Genomic DNA, 26,142 nt, shown 5'->3' with positions numbered 1-26,142 from the left:
GCTTCAAAATAATCCATAAGTGAAAGAAAAAAAATAAAATAAATTAGACAATATTTTGAACTAAATAAAAATGCAAATACAACATATCCAAATTTAGGAGACATACCTAAGGCAGTGCTCAAAAAATTTTATAAAAATAAATTTATTAGAAAAAAAAGTGTCAAATCAATGAGCTCGAATTCTACCTTCAGAAACTACAAACAGCTGAAGAAGTGAAACCCAAAGTAAGCAGATGAAAGGAAATAAGGGACAAAAATCAATGTTATAAAAATAAAAATAATAGAAAAACTCAATACAAAATAAAATACCTCCACATTGAACAATGAAAAAAGCAAGGGGGGAAGGAAGTAGGGGGAAAAAGAGAGGGGGAGAGAGATGTTAAATTATCAATATTACGGCCAACTTTATGCTGACACTTTTTGAATATAATTCAACAACCTAGATAAATGTACCAATTTCTTATGAGACATAAACTACCAAAATTTACTCACGAACCACAAATAACCTCAACAACCCTAAATCTTCTGGAGAAATTTAATTTGTAGTTAAAAACCTTCCAGCAAAGAAAATTCTAGGCACCAATGGGAGAACTCATATCTGAAGAATAACACCAATTCAATTAAACTCTCCCAGAAAATTAGAGAGAGAATACACGGCAATGCAGTATACAAGGCCAGCATTACCCTGGTAACAAAGTCAGTCAGTGATATTCATTAAAATAAAGAGATATTTATCCCTCTTGAACACAGATGCAGAAATTCTTAGAGGTCACGCCACTGCACTCCAGCCTGGACTGTCTCTCAAAAAAAAAAAAAAGACTGCAAGGCAGTTATATAAAAATTCTTGTTCTTTTTTAAACGAATATAGCAACAACATATTAAACATACGGTATATGCAAGAAATCGGACATAAAACTCCAATCAGGCCACGGGCATTGGCTCACACCTATAATCCCAGCACTTTGGGAGGCAGAGGCGGGTGAATCACCTGAGGTCAGGAGTTCGAGACCAGTTTGGCCAACAAGGTGAAACCCAGTCTCTACTAAAAATACAAAAATTAGCTGGGTGTGTTGGCAGGCACCTGTAGTCCCAGCTACTCAGGAGGATGAGAGAGAAGAATGGCTTCAACCTCGTAGGCGAAAGCTGCAGTAAGCTGAGATCATGCCACTGCACTCTAGCCTGAGCAACGAAGAGTCAAACTCTGTCTCCAAAAAGAAAAGAAAAACAAAAACAAAAACAAAAAACCCTCCAATCAGACCATCTCTACTCAACATAAAAACCCTGGACCTATTTCAAAATAACATTTTATTCTTTTAGTTAAAATATTTAAGTTCCATTAAAATAAATTATCAGAGATACATACACACATATACATGCCCCTTTGTATACACGGGGACTGGTTCTAGGACTGTTCACATATAGCAAAATCCATGCATACTCCAGTACAAGCTGGCTCTCAGGAATTTCAATATTCAAGAAGTTAGCCCTCCATGTACATAGGTTTCATAGCCCACAAATACCGTATTCTCAATCCATGTTTAGTTGGAAAAAAAAGGTTTACAGGGAATTATTGCAGTTCCAACTCACACTGTTCAAAGGTCAGCTCTGTGTGTGTGTGTGTGTGTGTGTGTGTGTGTGTGTGTGTATGTGTGTATGTTTCTTCGTTTAATTTTAGACAGGGTCTTGTTCTATCACCCAGGCTGGAGTGCAGGGGTGTAATCAAGGCTCACTGCAGCCTCGACCTCCTGGGTTCAAGCAATCCTCCCACCTCAACTCCCTGAGTAGCTGGGACTACAGGTGCACGCTACCACACCTGCCTGATTTTTAAATTTTCTGTAGAGTCGTGGTCTTGAAATCCTGGCCTTAAGTGCTCCTCCCACCCGAGCCTCTCAAAGTGTTAGGATTACAGGCATAAGCCACCACATCCCACCACTCTATATTAAATAGCCAAATATACTCTCAAATGTGTCTGAAAACAGTGCTTCTACTTATTATCTGTGTCTGTTTATTTATACACATCACATCTAAAAAACAGAAGGTAACAAGTATTTGTACATGATTCATTCATTCAAAGTAGAATATGCTCTTTTACAAGTAGTATTTTTAAGGTTCTTGGGCTTCACAGAAGGACAAATTAAAGTCATTTGCAACGGCAGATGACAAAAATACTTTGCTAACAGCTACTATTTCAATGTGTGTATCTAAAAGGAAACAAGAATGAAGATATAGTTGTTGCATTGGCTGCTGGGGTGCCCTTCTCTGTCCTCTTTCCTCCCAGCTTCACACAGGTATGTTTTTTAGATTATTAATTTGCCCATGGAACAAAATAGGTGCCACAGAGCAAGAAGTAGGGCATTTAATTTTTAAAATGTGAAAACAACAATATCTTATTGAAGCTACATTAATTTATGATCCTATTAATTAATACTCCATAAGGTACATAAACTACTTCCAACAGCATATGTTCTGAATTTGGAAGAGTGTAACAGTGGTAGTGGCAGCAGTCATACAATTTCCTCTACAGTTGTACTTGTGACATTTACATAGCATTTACAGCCAAAGTTGTTTTCCAAAAAACAAAACACAAGTTATAATTAGTAGAGTTTTATAGTTAGCCTGGGCCACAAAAAATCAGTAACTGTTTAAGTGAAGAGCCTTCAAAATTATTTTTAAAATTTCTTACCGGTATCTATGAACAAATATACCCTTAAAAATAGAGTTCATCATATTTTCGATTTCATCCTGATTTTCTTGTAGCTGAAATGAAAAAAATATATATATAAATGGAAACAGTGATCATTTTATGTGGAATGAACAACTCCAATTGTTTTTAATTCCTGGTTATTCGCATTCTGGGTAGTTTTCAATCTTTTTTCTCACTTACACGAAAGATGTCTAAAATTTCCAGTATATTTCTATTATTCCCATACAGTTAGATTATAGTGGTTTTAGAACTTTTCACTCTCTCTCTCTAGACAGAAACTATACAACGACAAACAAGGAGAAGTGGTACAGATAATCAGATTCATATCTCCAAACATCATCTGCCTTGGGAACAGGCCTCAATTTCTATACCTCTTCTGTGCAAATCAGGTCCCCGATTTGTACAAAAGAACATATCTGCTGGTGTACAAGAAACTTCCTACTCGGTTTAATGTACCCAAACATTACTCTGCATCTGACTAGACCGTAACAGAGAGTAGGCCAAGTTCCCAATATAAGAGGCATAAGAGAAGATAAAAAGGATCCTGGCTACTTGTGGTGAAATATAGTAACAAAACAAATAATAACTACAGCAAAGATATGAACTTTAGGCAACAAAACTGATCAGAGTTAAAGTCTGTGTTTATTATTACTCAAAAACGATAACAGCATTAATACAAAATAATATTCAAGAAGTATTTACTATTCTAATTTATTCTATAATGTACTGTATAGTAATATTCAGTGAAATATTTGCTTTTACTACATACATGTATGTGACAATAAAATTCCCTCAGATTTATTCTTTTGCTATATGCTTTCTTTCAGGTTTCACTAAAATAAGTTTGGAAATACTTTTGTAGCAAATCTTTCAAATTACTGCAACTTCATCCAAGTATTAAAAATTACTTTTATTCTCACACCTGTAATCTCAGTACGTTGGGAGGCTGAGGCAGGTGGATCACCTGAGGTCAGGAGTTCAAGACCAGCCTGATCAACATGGTGAAACCCTGTCTTTGTAAAAATAAATAAATAAATGAGAAAAATTACTTTTACTGCATTTATCATATAAAAACCAATTAATTTATAAGAGGCACACATTTCAATCAACAGTACTTACAAAAGCACAGCTCTTGTATTTACTTGTATAATATTTTAAGTATGGTATGTGTGAAGGGTTAAACCGTGTTCCTTAAAAATTTGTATGTTGAACCCCTAGTACTTCAGAATGTGAAATTAGGAAAGAGGACTGTGGCAGATTTAATTCATTAAGATGGGGCCATACTAGAGTAGGGTGGGACCCTAATCCAATACAATAACTGTCCCTAAGAAAAGAATGCATTTGGAGACAGACATACATACATACATGAAGACTCTCATACAAAGACTGGAATTATGATATGCAGTCAAGCAAATATCAGACACTAGGAAGAAGCATGGAACCTTTCAAGGGAAGATGGCCCTACCAAGACCTTGATCTTGGAATTCTACCCTGCAAACCTGTGAGATAATAACGTTATTTTGTTTAAGTCATTCAGCTTGTGGTACTTTGTCATAGCAGCTCTATCAAACTAATACAGTATGGGTAATTATTTAATCATAACATTGTTGCTTTTTCTTGTCTGTTATAAACCCATTAAGTTATTAGTCATATGTAATTCCCTTGCAGCAATGTGATATTCTTTTTTCAAGTTATAAGATAGACAAATAGTGTAGATCTAAGATTTTATTTAGTATTAAATGTATAAAAATGTTTCCCATTAAAAACCCAGTAGAGGCTGGGTGCGGTGGCTCAAGCCTATAACCCAGGCACTTTGGGAGGCCAATGTGGGTGGATCACCTGAGGTCAGGAGTTCGAGACCAGCCTGACCAACATGGAGAAACCCCATCTCTACTAAAAATACAAAATTAGCTGGGTTTGGTAATGCATGCCTGTAATTCCAGCTACTCAGCTGGCTCAGGCAGAAGAATCACCTAAACCTAGGAGGCGGAGGTTGCGGTGAGCTGAGATCACGCCATTGTACTCCAGCCTGGGCAACAAGAGCCAACTTCCATCTCAAAAAAGAAACACACACACACACACACACACACACACACACACACCAGTATAAAATCATTTTTAACATACATATATCATTGTAAAACTGAAATGAATCTTAACAACAGGAGTCTCTGTAAAACTGGGACCAATCTTATTCACAGAAATGTCTTAAACATCAGCTAGTATATAGCCTTTGGCTTTTTCCTGGAAATGTGGCTTTGCTGGCTCTCAGTTCTGATTTTAGTATTTCTCATACTTTCTGAGCATATAGCCTTATAAACATTCTGAGTTGCCTAACTCCCAGACCAACGTCTTTCAAAAATAGAGATGTCCTATGATTCCTTTCTGCCATCAAACAGCACTTACATGATCACCAATGAACACTCTGGTTTCATTTAGAAACCTTGACATCAAATAATCTAATAAAAATACACATAAACCTTTTTACAGATCATTTTAAATGTACTAATGAGATATATATACGTCACACATTTGCAGAACATAAGATCATCAGTTGCCATAAAACTTACCTCTTTGCGTTTCTGAAGTAGTAACTCCAACCTTTCATTGGCTCTCTTCCCAATCATTTTATTTCTCTCGGCTTCATACTGTCTCTGGGTATTATCCTGATGAATACTGAGGTTTAAGGCAACATTCACCAGAGCAGTCATGAGCTTCATGGCTATGAAATGAAGGAATATTAAAATGCCCATGAATCAAAACTTCATCCATATAAGCTTACAAATTTATAAAGCCAATGGATGAAAAAATGAAACTAGTGAATTTCTGTTTTACAATCCAGGAAAAATTTAAGTTTAAATAAAAGATAACTAATTTATAGAAATAAACTCATCTGCAACATAATTTTCTCTACCTTAGTCTGGCTTGTTAACACTGTCCATTTAAACACAGCTTCATCCTAACTACAGAAAAAATAATTTGAGCAATCTTCAGCATCTCCTCTCCCCCACTCCTAAAAACACACACGTCAGTGAGGGCACACTAATTAAGCCTAAACCTCTCTTCTGATCATTAAATATGAGTATATATAAATGCATCCTTAATACCTTTACTTAGATGTGTCAAAGGTCCCTTAGAGGTTTACAATCAATTTGTGATCTTTACCGCCACATATGGTCCTCTCCCATTTGTTCCTCACCTCAATGAGTTGTACAACCTCCAAACCCTGGAAAACATACTGATCCTACCAAACTCATTAAAGTACATTAAAAATGTTCTTTGTGAATTTCCAACTGACCTACCCTCCCCAGGCACACTGATAATATACTTTTGAATGTTCACTGGTATTTGTAAATCTTATTAATAACTTTCAAATTTCTGTTTCACATCCTCTGACAAACAGGTACGATGCAAACCTCAAACTTCTGTATATTGATATTTGTTTTCATTATTGAGATAGTGAGAATATAGAAAATACTGGTAAAGAAACAAGATAGTTTGTGCTGGTAAATAATTTCCCCATTTTGTTCCTTTTAGGTTATTCACGTGCAAAAATGAACATTCAGTTATAAATAAAACTGTTCAGTGCTTTAGAAGAACTGATTCACTTATATGCAAACATATCCATACAATTAAAAACAAGCAAGCACTGCTTGTAATATTTCATTTTTTCTTAATTATATATGTAAATATATATGTATGCTAAATACATACATGTATGTATGCTGTACCTATATTTCTATCTACACATACACCCGATTTGTTATTCTGAAACTCTTATCTACATTTTGATCAGCTGTTATGTAATTGCTGCTGTCCTTAAACCAATATAAGATAAAAAACCTGAAAAACAAATGTGTTTTTTAAGTTAGTGACCATTAGATGTAAAAATTATAATATAAAAATCCTGAAAAACAAATTTTAGTGACCAGAAATGGATTTTTCAGGATTTTTGCATTAGAAATGCATTAAATGAAAATGTATCTTTTCCTGAGATAGTGTCTCAATCAGTATACTGATATTCTAGTTTCAAAGTACAAGACAGTGATTTTGAGTACTGTGTGTTGCCAGTAGTAGTGTACATTATGAAAGTTTAAAAGTGAAGTTACACTGTATAAGGAAAGAGAACAGCTCAAAGACAAGAGGAATCTGGAGGCTTCAAACTACTCAAGTTGGAGGTGATGCTAGTTTATCAGTGTTTGTTTTGAGCACAAGAAGTGACACCCAAAGGAGCTTAATTCAGTATCTACCTCTAGATCTCTAATGCAAAATGACTTGAAGATTCAGAAGCTGAAAAGCATTAAAATTAACACCAATCCTGGTTGCAATTCACCAGTGGAAACTGAGGCACAGTTTTTAAAAAACTTAAGGTTTCTCTTTCAGCTATATATCTTCTTGAGAACCCAGATCCCAGACTCCAAATGTCATTATCTAATAATTCTACTTCCATCCCAGATATATAAACAGTAAAACAGTCAAGATACTAAAACAGACAAGACATGTAAAATGATCATTATATCTTCAGAAACATTAGATATAATAGAGCAGTGTTTACTGAGATAAAATATTTTTAAAGTTGTAAAACTGAGACTTCATTGAATAACACATAAACCGCTATTAAAAACAAACCACAAATTAAATGAGACAGACATAAAATGGGGATTATGATGTTTTAACTGGGTCCACTAAAAAAGACTTATCTCTGCATAGAATTGGTACTTACTAAATTTTCCTGGTATTACTAATGAAATCCTACAGGAATTCAGCCATCATAACGTGACATCAGCTTTTAAGTGGCTTCTTGTTGTCTAGCAAGGAGAATACTTCCTTCATTTAGTTTTCACATTTAACTGCTGACTGTAAAATGGTAAATATGTTCTAGTACAGCAGTACTGAGAATGTGGTCTGTAAATAGGTACTGACCACAAAAAGTTTATTAGAAGTTCATTGCAAGTAAAAAATCGTAAGAATTGAGAAATTTGTATAGGAATCTGGCAATTTAATGCCTGTTGATTTTAATAACATGACACTAATATGTATACACTATTTTCACTGCATTTTACAAAAGTACTACATTGTGACAGATTAGTAATTAAAAACTAGTTGTTCACCATAGCTAGAGAAGCACTTAAAGTCCTGGTCCATTCATCTATCAATCCAACATATACTGAGCATTGTTCTAGTTATTAGAGATATACAAGTGTACAAAACAAAGTAGCTGCTCTTGTGATTTTTACATTCTAGTGAGGAAAAGGTTTTAAATACATGAATAGGTTTCAGGCAAATGAAAAAACCGTATCAGTTAATGATTAGTGCTATAAGAAAAATAAAGTACGGTAAAAAATTTAGAGAGTGAAAGGGGTAATATTTTAGATGGTCATTTAGATGGTGCTATTTAGATGGTCTCTCTGAGGCCCTGACATTTGAGCATGAAGTGAAGGAATGGGCATGTGATTCCACAGCAAAACAGCTTTCCAGGGACAATTATAAGGCAAACTGTTAGGAGGAGGGCACTCACTACAGAGTATAATATTTAGTCTGGTTGGAGCACAGAGGTAGTCAGAGGCAGAAGATGATACTTAAAAGGAAGGAAGAGGCCAGATTATAAAAGTGTTATTAGGATCCAGTTAACTTTAGGGCTCCTGAATTAAATCTAAGTGGGTTAAGATCTCCTAGAGAATGTGGAGTGATGTGAAATAGTCTGGATTTTTTTTTTTTTTTTTTTGGAGACGGAGTTTCGCTCGTTACCCAGGCTGCAGTGCAACGGTGCGATCTCGGCTCACCGCAACCTCCGCCTCCTGGGTTCAGGCAATTCTCCTGCCTCAGCCTCCTGAGTAGCTGGGATTACAGGCCTGTGCCACAATGCCCAGCTAATTTTTTGTATTTTTAGTAGAGACGGGCTTTCACCATGTTGACCAGGATGGTCTCGATCTTTTAACCTCGTGATCCACCCGCCTCAGCCTCCCAAAGTGCTGGGATTACAGACTTGAGCCACCGCGCCCGGCCTGGATTAGATTTTAAACCGATGTGTGACCAGAGTACAGGAAAGTAAAACTGGAAGGAGGAGACTAAATAGGAACAGTGAGGGAGAACTGTATGTACACACACACACACACACACACTTTTTTATACTTTTAAGATCCGGGGCACATGCGCAGAACGTGCAGGTTTGTTACATAGGTATACACGTGCCATGGTGGTTTACTGCATCCATCAACCCCGTCATCTATATTAGATATTTCTCCTAATGCTATCTCCCCTAGCCCCCATCCTCATATTATCCCTCCCTAGACCCCCATCTCCTAACAAGCCCTGGTGTGTTGATGTTCCCCTTCCTGTGTCCGTGCATCCAAATTGTTCAACACCCACTTATGAGTGAGAACATGCGGCGTTTGGTTTTCTGTTCCTGTGTCAGTTTGCTGAGAATGATGGTTTCCGAGCTGAAAATATTTTGCTCAAAGTTTGCAAAAACAAGTAAGCTTTTTGCCTTTGGCAACTCAGTAAAATGATGCTGGTTTAGATTAAGTTGACAGCAACAGGTAGAGAGAGATTGTTAGATATGAAGTATATTTTGAAAATACGACTCTAAGAATTTGGGATTACAATGAAGGAAATGAGATAAACAGAAAAAGCAGAGATAATTCAACAGATTTTTGTTTTTTAGTTATCTAAGTGGAAATGTCTAGCAGATAATACATTTGGAAGTCATTTATCAAAGATCCTGGTATTTAGAGCCACAAAACTAGATGGAAATTGGAAAAATGTGGCATTACTTGTGTGCTATGAACAAAAGATCACCAAGGTATTTGTTGATGTAGGTATTTGATGACAAGATAGCCTTATAGTGAGTATATGCTATCATTTGTGCAAAATAATATGTGATTTATTTTTACCTGCCTTTTCATTTACAACTCACAAATTTACGAAGAAGTACTATCACTGTTAGTTCCTTTTTAAATTAAGAGAAAACAGAAGCACAGATCAGCTAAGACGTGATGGTTATATAGTAACTGGAAGAGACAGAATTTGAGTACAGGCAGTCTTGTTCCATAGTCCAAGCTCTTAAACACCACACCATATTGCCTCTCATTGAATGTGTATTTGCTTTTATTTGCATATAACATGTTTAGAAAAATATAAGAAACTGGCAACTTTGGTTGCCTTCAAGGAAGCTAATTTGAGGGTAAGGGGCAGGGATGAAAGAGTAACATCTCACTATATAAATTTTTTTTACTTTTTTTTTTGGAGACAAGGTCTTGCTCTGTCACTCGGGATAGAGCACAGTGGTGGAACCACAGCTCCATGCAGCCTTGACACCCCAGGCTCAAGCGATCCTCTCACCCCAGCCTCCTGAGTAGATGGGACAACAGCTACCACCATGCCCAGCTAATTTTACTAAAAAAATGTTGTAAAGATGGGGGTCCAACTATATTGTCCAGGCTGGTCTTTGAACTCTTGGACTCAAGTGATCTTCCCACCTCAGCCTCCCAAAATATTGAGATTACAGGGATGAGCCATAGTACCTGGCCTATTTTGAATTTTAAATAATGTGACTATATTATTTTCCTCATCATCACTTTTATTTTAGATTTTCAAATCTACCACAAATCAAATCTTCACTATTTTTTAATAAAAATAATGTAACTATGAAATTGGTTTTCACTTTATTCAGTAAGGAGTGAATATAGAAAAGAAAAACTGTCTGAAGATTGAGTCTCAAGATAATTCAATATTTGCAGCAGTTTAGCTTTCTAAAATCACCAGGACAATGTGGTATTCCAGAAAGCAAGTGAAGACAGTGTTCCAAGAAGAAACTTGGAAACTTTTTTTCCAAAGAAAAAAAGATGACAACTGGAGCTGCTCACTGATTTGGGCAATAGGAAGGTAACTGCTGACCTCAACAGGAGAGGTAGTGAAGTGTTAAAGACAGAAGCCTAACAGGAGAAGACTATGTGGAGAGAGTGAATATAAATAATTCTGAATTATTGAATTCAGAATTCAATTCTCTTGCTGTAAAGAGAAGAAGAGAAATGAGACTGGAATTAGTGAGACGGGAGGGAACAAGGTACAGTGTGATGGTTAGTCTTATGTGTCCAGGCATGGGTAGACTATCGTAGTCAATTACTTAATCAAACATCAATGAAGGTGTCTCCTTAAAGGTTTTGTAGATATTTTGTATGGTTAACATCTATCATCTCCTTAAATAAAGGAGATTACCCTCAATAATGTGAGTGGGCCTCATGCAATCAGTTGAAAGCTTAAGAGAAAAAACAGGTTTTCTAGAGAGGAAATGTTTGCCTTCAAGAATGCAAAATGAAGTATTAGGCTTGGCATGATGGCTCATATCTGTAATCCCAGCACTTTGGGAGGCAGAGGTCGGAGGATTACTTGAGGTCAGGAGTTCAAGACCAGCACCAGCAACATAGCAAAAAATAAAAACCCATCTCTACAAAAAATAAAATTAGCTGCACATGGAGATGTGTACCTGTCATCCCAGCTACTTAGGAGGCCAAGGTCGGAGGATTATATGAACCCAGGTTTTCAAGGATGCGGCAAGCTATGATTGAGTCACTGGATTTCAGCCTGGATGACAAAGTGAGACCTTATCTCTAAAACAAACAAACAAATATCCTGAGCTTCTTTCTAGCCTGCCCCATAGATCTCAAACTCAAGACTGCACAACTCCTGCCTAATTTCCAGCTTGCTGGACTACCCTACAAATTTCCAGTTTGCCAACACCCACAGTTGTGCTGAGCCGTATCAGTGAAACAAGTGTGTGAGTGAGTGTGAGAGAGAGACAGAGAGAGAGAGAGAGAGAGGTAAACCTCTTAGTTCTGCTTCTCTGAGGAACCCAGACTGACACAAAAAGTTCCTAAAAGATGGGAGCTGTTAAGAATATGTTAGCAAGATAATAAGAGTTACCTAATAAAAGGAAGAAATTTTGAAGTAATGAGAGTGAGAACAACTTGAGAGACAAAGTTCTTGAGAAGGTTTGGGATCAGATTACTGCACAAGTACAAGGACTGGCCTTAGAGGCCACTGTAATAAGAAAAAAGATAAAGGACATGACTATAACCGCAGCTAGATAGGTAAGTTTAATCCCTGAAGGATTCTCTTTTGACCATCCGATTAAACAGGCAAGATAATCAGCTAAATGTGATAAGTGCATAGAAGATGTAGCTTTGAGGAGAAAGTAAAAAATAATTTTGTTAGGATGTGGAAATAACTTTGGAGTATAATACTCAAAGGGGATTGCTAGGCAGCATTAAAGGACCAGTTGGAAAAAAAAAAGGAGAGCCCATCCCTTATAGCTATGTATTTTTTCTGGCCACTTTTGGCTCTGGTGCAGATATAGGACAGATGGTTATGTATGGTTTTCCTAGGGAATATAAAAGAGAAACACAGAAGGAAGAAAGCTGACAGTATGAAGAAAGATGTGATTACAATAAAGAATGATAAAATCTAAGTGGGAAAAATAAAGGCAGTGAGGACATGAAGGGTGTGAAGAACATTAAAAATGTAGTGTCAAAGTATTTACAATCACAATTAAAAAAAACACTAGAGTGGAAACACAGAAAAAAACACTGGAACAAAAGGAGAATTCATCAAGAAATGGGATGCCTAAAATAAAGATGAGGACATCGGCCCTTTTCATCAACAATCAACAATTTGCATTTCTTCCCATTAAACATAAAACTGAAAAGTAAAAAAATGACATTTATATTTAGTGACAGCTATTACCCCTTTGAAAACTATTATTAGACACCCTGGAAATATGTCTGATACAGTGGAAGAAACTAGATTTTTAAGAGAGATGATTGTAGTACTTTATTTTACAACACTTTTTGGTGGGACCAGGTGGAGGTAATTGAAATCATGGGGACAGTTTCCCACATACTGTTCTCATGATACTGAGTTCTTTTTTTTTTGAGATGAAGTCTCAATTCTGTCACCCAGGCAGGAGTGCAGTGGCGCAATCGCGGGTCACTGAAATGCCTGCCTCCCCAGTTCAAGTGATTCTCGTGCCTCAGACTCCCCAGTAGCTAAAATGACAGGGGCCCTCCACTAGCCCAACTGATTTTTGTATTTTTAGTAGAGATAGGGGTTATGCCATGTTGGATAGGCTGGTCTTGAATGATCTGCCCTCCTTAGCCTCTCAAAGTGTTAGGATTATAGGTGTGAGCCATTGCACCTGGCTGATAGATACTTTTCTAATCAGATCTGACGGGGTTTTTTTTTTTGGGAGATGGAGTGTCACTGTATCGCCAAGGCTGTGAGTACAGTGACACACTCTCAGCTTACTGCAACCTCTGCCCTCCAGTTAGTCTCCTGCCTCATTCACCCAAGTAGTTGGGATTACAGATGCACGCCACCATGCCCTGCTAGGTTTTGTTGTTTTTTTTTTTAAACAGGGTTTCACCATGTTGGTCAGGCCGGTCTTGAACTCCTGACCTCAGGTGATCCGCCCACCTTGGCCTCTAAAGTGCTTGGATTACAGGCATGAGCCACCACGCCCGGCCAGATAGGTTTTTTGTATGTATTTTTTTAAAGACGAAGTCTTGCTCTGTCACCCTAGCTGGAGAGCAGTTGTGCAATCTTGGCCCGTTGAAACCTCCGCCTCCCAAGTTCAAGTGACTCTCCTGCTTCAGCTTTGTAACTGGGATTATAGGCACGCACCACCATCCCTGGCTAATTTTGTATTTTTAGTAGAGACAAGGTTTCACCATGTGGGCCAGGCTGGTCTGAAACTCCTGACCTAAAGTAATCCACCTGCCCCGGCCTCCCAAAGTGCTGGGATTACAGGTGGGAGCCACTGCACCTGGCCTGAGATCTGATTTTTTTTTTTTTTCCTTGAGACAGAGTTTTGTTCTTGTTGCCCATGCTGGAGTGCAGTGGTGCAATCTCAGCTCACTGTAACCTCCACCTCCCCAGTTCAAGCGATTAGCCTGCCTCAGCTTCCTGAGTAGCTGAGGTTACAGGCATGCACCACCATGCCCAGCTAATTTTGTATTTTTAGTAGAGATGGGGTTTCTCCATGTTGGTCAGGCTGGTCTCGAACTCCCGACCTCAGGTGATCCACCCACCTGAGGCCTCCCAAAGTGCTAGGATTACAGGTGTGAGCCACTGCACTCAGCTGGAGATCTGATGGTTTTATATGCCTCTGGCATTTTCTCTGCTTGCACTCATTTCCAGCCTGCTGCCCTTTGAAGAAGGTGCCTGCTTCTCCTTCGCCTTCTGCCATGATTGTAAGTTTCCTGAGGCCTCCCTACCAATGCAGAACTGTGAATCAATTAAATCTCTTGTCTTTATGAATTACCAGTTCCAGGCAGTTCTTTATAGCAGTATGAAAACAGACTAATGCAATACCCAAAGGAATATAAATCATTCTATCATAAAGACATATGCATGTCTGTGTTCACTGCAGCACTATTCACAATAACAAAGAAATGGAATCAACCTAAATGCCCATCAATGGTAGACTGGTTAAAGAAAACATGGTACATATACACCAAGGAATGCTCTGGAGCCATACAAAAGAATAAGATCATGTTTTTTGCAGGGACATGAAGATGGAGGCCATTATCCTTAGCAAACTAATGCAGGAAGAGAAAACCAAATACCTCATGGTCTCACTTATAAGTGGAAGCTAAATGATGTGAACACATGAACACACAGAAACAATAAACAATGGGGTCTAACAGAGGGTGGAAGTTTGGAGGAAGGTAAGAGTCAGGAAATACAACTAATGAGTACTAGGCTTAATACCTGCGCAACAAAATAATCTGTACAACAAGTCCCTATGTCGTGTGCTTACCTATTTAACAAACCTGCACATGTACCTGTGAACTTCAAATAAAGGTTAAAAAAATTTTTTAATCTTCAATAAACTCAGAAAATACATGCAATCCCTAACCACAATATAAGAATATATGAATATGGATAGCAGGAGGATGAGCAGAGAAAATTAAAAATCAAAGGAAGGATAGAAAAATTTGCATGACAACCATATTTCTAAGAAAAACAAGCACTGGGCATGGGGGGAGGGCACTTCTATAATCCTAGCACTTTGGGAGGCCAAGGTGGGAGGAAGCCTTGAGCCCAGGAGGTTGAGACCAGACTAGGCAACATAGTAAGATCTCTTCTCCACACAAAAAAAAGGAAGAAAGAAAGAAAATTGGCCAGGTGTGGTGGCACGTGCCTGTAGTCCCAGCTTCAGGAGGCTAAGGCAGAAGGATCAATTAGTACAGGTGATTGAGGCTACAGTGAGTCGTAATCATGCCATTGCACTCCAGACTGGGTGACAGAGCAAGAACCTGTCTCAAAAATAAAAAGCTGTTTTTACTCTGTAGAATACAGAAACCGTCAGTTATTAGTAGTAGTAGGTTCCACAGAAGATGAAGTATGTAATGGTCTGAAAATAGGAGTATTATCTCCAAGTTTGTATAATAGGCAATTAAATCCCCAAGTCTCTACTCCTGTAGAGAGTAGGCAGTCAAGCAATTCCTTTATAATACATTCATTTTGGAAGTCAGGACATTTATCTTCTCAAGAAAATAAACCAGAAATCCAGAGTCATCAGACATACGTGTGTGATTGTTTGGTGTGTGTGAGTGCCCTCAGAGTTTCTTCATTCTATCTAACTCCAAGAGCAGACAGTAGCCAAGCTTAAGTAGACTAGAAGATCCTTCTGCAAAGAGGCTGAACTTCTCCAGGGAAGATAATTATCACTAGCAACATTTGAGGGTCTATAATGAAAATACTGGCTGACCATCAGACTGCTCTATAGTGATGCTCACCAATCTGGAAGCCAGAGTCAAAGTCCCACCATGCCAGGGGCACACATATACCCCTCTACCAATGTGCTTTTTATTATTTTATTTTTTGAGACGGAGTTTTGCTCTTGTTACCCAGGCTGGAGTGCAATGGCGCAATCTCGGCTCACTGCAACCTCCACCTCCTGGGTTCAGGCAATTCTCCCATCTCAGCCTCCTGAGTAGCTGGGATTACAGGCACGCGCCACCATGCCCAGCTAATTTTTCTATTTTTAGTAGAGACGGGGTTTCACCATGTTGACCAGGATGGTCTCAATCTCTTGACCTCATGATCCACCCGCCTCGGTCTCCCAAAGTGCTGGGATTACCCAATGTGCTTTTTAGTTTCTCACTCTCAACAATGACTACAGAGCCAAGATAAAAATATTTGAGGAAAATGTCCAATATGAAAGTTTAAAAAGCAGAGAAAAAGAAAAAAGGTTGGGTTGAGAGCAGAAGTAAACCTCAGAGAAATAATTAATATCATCAAAGAAAAGGTAACTACGAAACATAGAATGTTTAAAAAAGAGAGGCCTGGGCTGGGTGTGGTGGTTCACACCTGTAATCCCAACACTGTGGGAGGTTGAGTGGGCAGATCACCTGAGGTCAGGAGTTTGAGACCAGCCTGGCCAACATGGTGAAATCCTGTCTCTACTAAAACTACAAAAATTAGCTTGGTGTGGTGGCACATGCCTGTAATCCCAGCTACTAATGAGACTGAGGTGGGAGAAACCTTGAGCCCAGGAGGTGTAAGTTGTAGTGAGCCGAGCTTGTGCCACTGCACTCCAGCCTGGGCGACAGAGCAAGATTCCAATTCAAAAAACAAAAAAGAAAAAAAGACTTGGAATATAAGAAAGAATTCTTAGAAATGTAAAAGATAGTCAAAATTAAGTTTAATAAACATGAGGTAATACAATAAACAGAGAGGACTATGAAATGAGAAATAAACATACGTAACAGTGTATCGTCATGAAATTTCATGATACCAGTAACAACAACAAAAAAATCTCAAAGCATCCAAAGACAAGAAACAGGATCAGAATCAGAAGTCTAAAATTAGCATTGGACTTCTCAACACCAACGTTGGAAACTAGAAACAAATTCTTAAGGAAATACTTTTCAATGATGAAATTTAAATTGGGTCAAACTATTAAACAAGAAGCTATAACATAGTTTTCAGGCATGTAAAGTCTCAAATACGTATTTCCCCAATGCCCTTTTTCTAAAGAAACTATCAGAAAATATGATACACAAAAAGGAGAGAATAATTAAGAAAGAAAGAAAAGATGATAGGGATTTAAGAAAGAAAGAAAAGATGATGAGGATCTAAAAAAGGAAGACAAAAAACGCCAACAGCAGAAAAGTAGAATTAAAGGACATCTAAATTTTACAAAATAAGGTATGATTTTTAAAAATTAAAAGCACAAAAATAAGTATGTCACAAAACTGATCAGAATACTCGTTTAAAAATAAAACCAAAAAACTTCGTAAGTACACACAACAAAGAAACTTAAAATACCAACAAGTTATGGCACAGTTATAAGATGGTACCATGATAGACATTTTTTATTTTTGTACTTTTTTCTTTTTCTGAATTCTCTATAAGTAGTATATATAATTTTACATATACTGAAAATATTCTAGTGTACAATATGAAACAAAAATATGTTAAAAAATGTTCAAGTTCTCCGCCCTCTTTACAACCAAATCAAATAAGCTTTGCTGTTTTCTATATCAAAATCACAACATTTAACCAGGTGCAGTTCCTGACGCCTGTAATTCCAGTACTTTGGGAGGCCGAGGCGAGTGGATTGCCTGCGTTCAGGAGTTTGGGACCAGCCTGGCTAACAAGGTGAAACCCTGTCTCTCCTAAACATACAAAAATGAGCCAGGTATGGTGGTGCGTGCCTACAGTCTCAGCTACTCGGGATGCTAAGACAGGAGAACTGCTTTAACCGGGGAAGGGGAGGCAACAGTGAGCCAAGATTGCACCACTGTACTCTAGCCTGGGCAACAGAATGAGACTCCATCACAAAAAACAAATAAACAAACAAACAAAAAAATCACAACATTAGACAATTACTGAGTGACTTGTGTATGTTAAATATTTAACATAAATTATTTCATTTATATGACTCAGAAAACAAAAGATAAACAAAAGAATTATTTCATTTAAGCTACCCAATACTATTATAAGACTATTAGCATCTACGATATACAGATAAAGAAAGACACAGAAGTTACCTAATTTGTCCAAAGTCACCAAGTTAATAAACTCAAGATATGTGATATGTGATGCTTATAAAGTAATTTTAAAAATCACTGTTTCTTTACAAAAACTGTCTGCCAAAAGAAAGTTAATTTTCAGAACCAGAGACAGAATGTAAAAGAGAATAGTCTAAGAAAAATAACAGTTCTTTAGTTAGAAAATTTCAAAAATTATTCTAGACCTAAATATACAGATTCAAAAAAAGTAATTACATTTTAAAGTTGTATTTTATTTTATGGATAAAACTACATGATATAGTGGTATTGCGGATTTGGCCAACTACTGGGCATTAATCCGACAAGAACATCAGAAGTCTATCATATACAAACCCCAGAAAATTGAACAAAGGTTTTTATCTAGAGGAGGGGTGAAAAACATGGTGGTGAAAAAGTAAAATAAGACAAAGTAAAAGGACAAAACAATGAAAAGGTAACACTCTAGAAGAATTTTGAAAAATAAATATAAAAAAGTTAAATGTAAATATAAAAGGACCAATTATTTATATTACATAGTCTATTCTTTGATAATGCCAGATTGCCCTAAATTTTTCACATCTTAACTATAGAAACCAGAAATAATCTGTGTGGTTAAGAGTTATAAATAATTATTGGATTTAATAAATAGAATATGGGTCCTGAGAGCAAAAAGGTAAGTAAAATGAAAATGCAGGCCAGGTGTGATGGCTCATGCCTATAATCCCAGCACTTTGGAAGGCCGTGGTGTGCTGATCGCTTGAGCTCAAGACCATGGACAATACGGTGACATCCCAACTCTAAAAAAACTACAAAAAAATTAGCCAGGTGTGGTAGCATGTGCCTGTGGTCCCAGCTACACAGAAGGCTGAGGTAGGAGGACCACTTAATTCTGGGAGGTGGAAGTTGCAGTAAAAAATAAAAAATAAACCTACATTAAAAAAAGAAAGGAAAAGAAAATGTATGCTGCTCATTTTCTTGATAGCAGTTCTTGATAGTTTATCTACTTGTTTATTTCTGACTTCCCCATCTGTCATGTCTTATTACTTTTTATTAAAATAAAATAAGCAAATCAATAAATTCTGAGTAAAACCATGAATGAAGGGGAAATACTGGCAAATACTATTATCCGTTTTTGTCATTACACAATAATAGGAGCAGCTTCCTAAATGCCAAACCTTGTCCCAAGCACTCCTAATCTCTTTTCTTTCCCACTTTGCAAATAAAGAGAGCGAGACAGCCATGTTAAAAACTTGTCCAAGGTTATCCAACCAGTAAAAGGCAAAGATGGCTATGAATTCAGACAGTCACTCCAGAATCTGTTCTATCAGTATTACATGGTTTTAGCAACTGAAGGCTAAATAAAAAGACTTCAATTTTCTGAGCCAAAATTATTTTCAGCCTATGATTATAAATTAAAGCAATTTCATATGTCATTTCTTTCCTCAGAGATGCTAACTCTATAAGAAATGTTAATCAATAATAAACCATACGTCAATATAAAATCAACCATAAGGCATAAAGAAATGTTTATCCCTTAGGAGTCTGAGAGTGACTTCTTAATAACTGCTGATGAAGACTGGCCTCATGATGATCTCAACCACATTTTCTAATTTTTTCCCCAAATTCATTTTAGGAGGGAAAAAAGTGAACAGAATCAACTATCATACCATTATTAATACAAATTTTGTATTTTAACTCCCCTTTGTTCAAATTAGCATTTTCTCTTTGGAAGTCAGAGGTAGTCAGTATTAATATACTTATAACATCACAGAAAATTAAATAGGTGAGAAAATAACAAAAAATTAAAACATTAACCAACATTACTCATCCTGAATGTTACCCTCTAACAAAAATCTGAAGTCAACAAGTTGTAAAGTATTGGTATACATTTTAAGAGAAAATGCCTAAAAATAAATATAATCCTGAAAAACAATTCTTTGAGAGTAAAATCTTCATAATATGAAACAAAAAAGTGGTAAAACAAAGAAAATCTTATTTTTGACCTTAAAAAGAAAATATTTCCTCATAAAATAAAAATGTCATCAAATTTGAAAAAAAAAATGTTCCCAGTCTCAGATTATAAATTCACCAAAATAATTATGACACAGTATTTCTTAGGAAAATTAAATCCATAAACTGTACTGCTATGTCCAACTGAGATAGCTATTTCTAATAAAAATAAGGGCACTTAGTCCTGAATATCAATAGTTAATGAATACTATAATGAGAAGCTTCTTTATTATAATGGGTCAAACAACTAGGACAGTAAGTTTTAAAACTCCAACTAAGAGAATAAAGAAAATATAAAATTTACTTGTTAACAGTCTTTCTCATTTTAATGGTAAAAAGTATTCGAAAAAGAGTTTACCTCCAATGGAAAAATAAGAATATACTTATGAGTGTGGAATAAACAGACATAAAGAACTACAGAATGACAAAAACTTTCAATAAAAATGTGGTAAAATTATACAATTAAATGCAATGCATTAACACTGACAATAGGGACACATTATTTAATTCATAACAAGAAAATGGGATATTTGGAAAACAGATTAAAAATACTACTGCAGACCACTCTGATGACTTATGAAGCTCTGGAACTCATCACATCTATACCCTACAAAATAACTAACCTGATTGTCTCTCTTCTCAGCTAAGATATAAGCAATGTCAAGGAGCATTTTATTCCAAAGCCGATAATCATATCTGGCAATAACTGCCTTGTAACTGTCCATGCACATAGTCTTTGAAGCAGAGGATTAAATGTTCCTGCCCATTTTATCTAGTCCCCAAGACTTGTCCTGTAAAGTGAATAAAAATGATTATCTTTTAAACTATTCCGTGTACATATACCATTAAAAATAAGAAAAGGGCAAAGATGAGAACAAAACGTCCTTGAAAAGATGGATAATTGTTGGTCAGCCTGGAATTAAGTTCTCAGCAAGCCCTTTGTGCTTTGTTAATGGGTAGGTTGACTGCTATGTCTCACATTTTATACAAGTGAGCCTTGGAAGATATGACCATTAATTAGTGTAGACACACGGAAATACAGTAATACTTTGAAGCAAATTGAGAGAACAACTGAAAAGTAAGTTTTATCCTTTGAAAATTCTGTATGAAAATATGTTGTTTTTTAGATATCTGATTTTAAAAAATAATTTCAAATATAAACAGGCTACATGATGATATTAATATAAAAAGTACATAGGTGAAAACAAAATCACATTCATGAAGTAATTTTAAAAGTTATGATGAATATAGGTAGAAAAGCAATGGGGGGAGGCAGAAGACAGTCAATTCAAAAGGAATAGAAGAAAGCCATAATGAAAATATATTTAAACATATGTAAGATTAGCAGATGGAGATAACCAAAGGGATAAATATAGAGAAAACGATACAATGAAAGTTACTAAAAATGAGCAAAGAAAAAGAGCTGAAATGGATCATCATAAAGGCAGTAAAATACAGTAATACTGCATTTACATGGCAATGAAGGACATGTAAATCAATTAAAGTGCATTATTCACAAAATTAAAACAATGTTTTAAGACTTAAAATATTCTGCGAATTTCTATAATATAGCACTCCTCTATGTTCCTAGAGCATATGGCATACACTTAATCTTTTAAACAGAATGCATACAAGTTTCTAGATTAAAGAATGGTGGCTTCCCCTACAGAGAAGCCAAAGATGATACTGTATCTTAAGATCTGTAAACTACTTTTTGCTTCTTCTTGTATTAAATAGTCATTTCACAATACTATCGGCCCTCAATTAACTTGTTGCTTCTCCTCTCTTGGCCTTGGGAAACCCAGATAATAACTTTTGTATCAAAGCAAATTCATTAATTTTTATGACAGCAATATTAGTTATTTACAAGCAGTTACTACTTTATTTTTTAAGTTTTTTCTTTCAAAATTGCTGAATTTCCTATGCATATGACAACCAGGTAAATGGGCATTACTGTACACAGAAAGAAGAAAGAAAGATGAAAAGGAATAGAAAATATAAAGAAAAGAAAAAAAGCAAAGACCAAATGCAGAGGATACTACTAAAGGTCATAAAATTAGAAAAAAAAAAAAGTATAATATTATGTAACTGTTTGAATAATGAACAGCATTTTTATAGTAACTTTTTAAAAAAGAACAACTGGATACAAAATCTTTTTCTTCCTAATAAGGAGAAGATACTATCAAAATATAGAATAAAGTGTATCTGATGTATGTTTTACTTAGATATTTTTCAATAATTATATTTTTATTTTGTCTTTTGAGAAAACATAAAATTGGATAAAATATCTACCTCTCTTCCTAATGAGAAAAGAATACTCTTAGAAAAAACAAACTGTGTTTCATGTTTATTTTGTTAGAACTGTAACTAAAAATACAAGATACTATGAATTAACTGAGTAAGGGAAAAAAAGAATGAAAAAAATATATAGATGACTCCAGTTATTATCATATTGGCTTTGGGCAACAGGTTAAGCCTGAAAATGACAAAATTTTAAAGCAGACATTTGCAATGAGTAGTTCCCAAATCACCAGTATCAAGTGTCTAGGAACTTCTTGCCCAGCAGTCTGTCACAACAAGCTCTGTAGGTTATTCTGGTGTGTGCTAAAGATTGAGGAGCAGTGCTTTAAATAAATTAGATACATGAGAATTTAAAATTTAAATAAAGAATAAAATGTAATTAATGAGTCTAAATCTGGTTTATTATGATAGTAAGATAAATACAGATAAAGTTACTGCTACTAAAACGGATGTAATTTGGGATTATTTAAACATACAGTTATGAACACCCAATGAGTATACACACATTCCACTAATATGAATTAAAAAAATAAGGTAGTCACAGTTAAAGCAGTGAAGGAGAAACAGAATAACTGCTAAATTAAGAAAATTACCTCGTTACAGAAAATCAAGAAAAACAAAGAATACAGTTGGTTGACAAGTTGTCATAATTCTAAAAGAAAGCAAAAATGAAAACTAATCTGTTAGTTCTTCAAATTATCTGGAGCCAACCTTAAGAACTGACTTTAAAGATGTTAATATTTGAATATGTTTAAGTTATTACAGCACTAGGAATAGGAAGAATGTCTGTTATCCTACTGGTTGAAACTTTCAAATATATAAACAAGTATTTACCTACTTATCTATAATAATAATGAGCAATAAAACAATGTAATTATACAAAGAAAAAATAGAATAAATTTGGAATTTCAACTATTATTACTTGGGTTTTCCAAAGAATTGGCCTAATGGTCTCAAAAAATCTTCTCTGGTTATAAATAAAGATGCACATAACATTCAGATAAACATTTGTTGACATTGGCCAGAAAATTTCTATTTTCATTCTTAAGGCTACCAAATGCTAGTTATCAAAATAGGCATACATTTTAAGAAAAACTATTCAAATAAATGTTTTAGTCTCATTAAATTTTTAATTAAATCTTATTCTCATTAAGTTTTTAATCAGAATAAAACATATTCAACAAAAGTAAATGAAAGGAAATAAAATATTGGTTACTTACCAGCAAGGGTACTTGTATGCCTAAAAGCTCTGACCTGGGAGTCTGACAAACCCGTCAAAAGGGAGATTACTGTGTCCATCATATACTCATCATAAATTATGCTATACTGACACTGTCGAATCAGGACTCCAATAAATTCACAAAAGTTTGAACGAAATTTTTTCCACTGAGGTCCAGGCATGGTAAGAGGATAATCACCACTGTCCTAAAAAAGAGAAAAAGAACATATTAGGTATGTCATATTATAGAGTTTGATCAAAGATTTTTTTTTCTTCCTACCTATATAGGAAACCTTTTGTGCAAAGTAGTTATAAAAAGAAATAGGTGACTTTCGTAGTACATTGGATTGTTTTATCTTTCTTTGATTTTGATCTACCACAGCTAAGCAAGTCTTAAAGTACTGAAAATTACTATGTTAGAACCAGCATCTACTTTATTGTTCTAAGCTTTTCATTGAAAATAATAGCTCCCCTTTGTTGTATTTGTATCTTAGTTGAGATAATACGAAATAGTAAAATTTTTTAAAAGTTTTGACTAGAAAGGATGACTGCTATTTGAATTTTGAACAAAGTAAGCATGATACCTGTGTCACAGTACATCTTTTAATAATTTAAATTGAATTAAGAAGTTACCATTTGAAAAGTATATGCATTTCATTAAGAAGTCCAAAAATAACCTTTTATACCTGAAATTCCCATCTAATTTCTTCAAATTTTACTATGAACTTGATTATAATTCTACTTCATACACTGGATTAACTTTTCTAAGAAAACAATATGTGCTCTTGATATCACCAGATTGTGTGTCATCTTGTTTAAAACACAAAACTTAAAGTACAGCCCAAATGGCTAGACGTTTCCCTCTCTGGCCCAATACACTTAAGTACAGAAATGGAAATTAACAAGGTAGAGAATGAGAAATTCTGTGAACACAGTTGCAAAATATTCTCAACGTGTAGCTTTTTGTCTTTTCTAGAACAAAGTGCTCTTAGATCCCAAGAACACATAACAAAAAGCAGAGATTAGAAGAGACTGGGCTCAGAGTCAAAATCCCAAAAGAAAGTTAATGTTGGTGCTACATGAGTGGTAGGGGGCGCTACATGACTGGGAATGTTTAAGTGTAAATTGGAGAAGTTACATAGACTAGAGAGCAAAGATATTTCCTATAGGTATCTCAGCAGTCTACCTGCTGCTTCTATATCACAAAACCCTATTTTAGTAAAGTTCCTCTTGTTTTATACCTACTGAGAGAATCAGCCATTTTGTGATTCACAACAACTGAACCTGGGCCCCAGGGAAGCTACAAAGAAAATAAACCACCTAACCAGGCTCAACATCAAGTGAGGAAGGGAAGGCAGAATAATCAGCACTTTGGAAAACCTGAAAAACAAGCATACTTCAAAAGATTCAAAGGTAGTACAACAAACAAAACCCCTAAGGAACTAAAATAATTGATTTCTTGATTAAACAATTCAGTTCATGAACTGAAGAGAATACTGATCATTGACAGGAGATACATAAGTAGCCTGGAAAATAATATGTAAGAAGTATCTGAGGTGAAAAAATGTAATTCGCTAGATAAGTCTTCTGGAAAAGCCTTTTAAAGTGAATGACTAAGGTATTATGATGTCTTTATTCCTTTTTTCCTTCTTTTCACTGATCTGAAACGCATACATGCTGCAGGATGTTCAGTCATCTTGCAGCCACGAAGAAACAAGTATGAAGATCATGAATGCTGAAGAGAAAAATGGGAGAAGTATAGGCCCTTGATGACTACTCCCACATTTACTTTGCATGACAAACTCCTTTGAGTTTAAGCCACTATTGGTCAGCTTTTCTGTTACTCAGAGACAAATGCATTCCTTCTACTGGAGTATAATTATAACCACTAAAGAAACATGAATTATTTAGTAAATGATTCTGTTTACTAGTGGCTTCCATTTAGGATGTAGAAGGCAACAATGAGAATAAACCAAATCAACAACAAAAAAAGCCTTAACTTTTCTTGAGGTCATTTTGAGCTGAAGTAATTTAAATTCCAAAGAATGATAAAGCCCTCCAAGAAGAGATGAGGCATACAAACTCTATCACTGGTAGTAGAGCCTGGGAAGAAAAGGAGACCGCCATAAAAATGGCTAAAAAGAAATCAACTAAAATTGTAATACACTGTGCAACACCTAGGGGCTGCTAGCTTGTCAGTATGGAATGACAAAGGGAGTTTGCACTCACTTAAAACTATATTCCGCAAGTCTTAGGCTTGGCACAGTGGCTCATGCCTGTAATCTCAGCACTTTAAGAGGCCGAGGCAGGGGGATCACCTGAGCTCAGGAGTTCAACCAGCCTGGGCAACATGGCTGTACAAAACATCTCTACAAAAAAAATACAAAAATTAGCTCGGTAGGGTAGTGCATGCCTGTAGTCAGTCCCAGCTACACAGGAGGCTGAGGCAGGAGAATTGCTTGAACTTGGGAGGCAGAGGTTGCAGTGAGTCACGCCACAACAGTAAACTTTCAGCCAAGAACACAAGAGACTTTGTCTCAAAAACAAACACAAACAAGCAAGCAAACAAACAAACACAAAACACAAAAAAAACTATATTCCACAGGTCTCAACCAGGTACTAGATACTCAAAACAAAGCCTGGGGACAGGGAAGAAAAACAAAGAACACCTCTCTTGTTGAGGTAGGCCTACAGGTTATCATGAACTGCTGGGGGAAAGATGTCTAGCTCACTTCTCCAGACCTTTCCCTTCTACAAAGTAGCCTCAATGCAGTGGGAAGAGGAGTAAGAAATAGAGTCATCCGGCACAGCAAAGACCCACTGCAGCTGAGAGAAGTGTAGAAGAAAAAACCC

At 35.9% G+C, this 26,142-nt stretch overlaps 1 protein-coding gene across 16 annotated transcripts in view; it reads right to left on the bottom strand.

Moving 5' to 3' along the window:
- The window catches only part of STAG1 (STAG1 cohesin complex component), a 438,539-nt gene that overhangs the window by 176,819 nt on the left and 235,578 nt on the right, over positions 1-26,142 (bottom strand). For 14 of the 16 annotated variants that reach the window (XM_035278838.3, XM_078354162.1, XM_078354165.1 and 11 more), the window contains 3 exons: positions 23,291-23,495; positions 5,274-5,425; positions 2,683-2,756 (listed from right to left, as the gene is read on the bottom strand). In XM_035278838.3, coding sequence (XP_035134729.1) covers positions 2,683-2,756; positions 5,274-5,425; positions 23,291-23,495 — 431 coding nt within the window. Of the gene's footprint in view, positions 1-2,682; positions 2,757-5,273; positions 5,426-20,392; positions 20,562-23,290; positions 23,496-26,142 lie in introns of those variants that run through there. The other 2 variants (XM_078354171.1, XM_035278843.3) reach the window with 1 other exon arrangement.

The sequence above is a fragment of the Callithrix jacchus genome, chromosome 17 (assembly GCF_049354715.1).
Source record: "Callithrix jacchus isolate 240 chromosome 17, calJac240_pri, whole genome shotgun sequence".
Lineage (NCBI taxonomy): Eukaryota > Metazoa > Chordata > Mammalia > Primates > Cebidae > Callithrix > Callithrix jacchus.
This window is presented reverse-complemented; position numbering and strand designations above follow the sequence as displayed.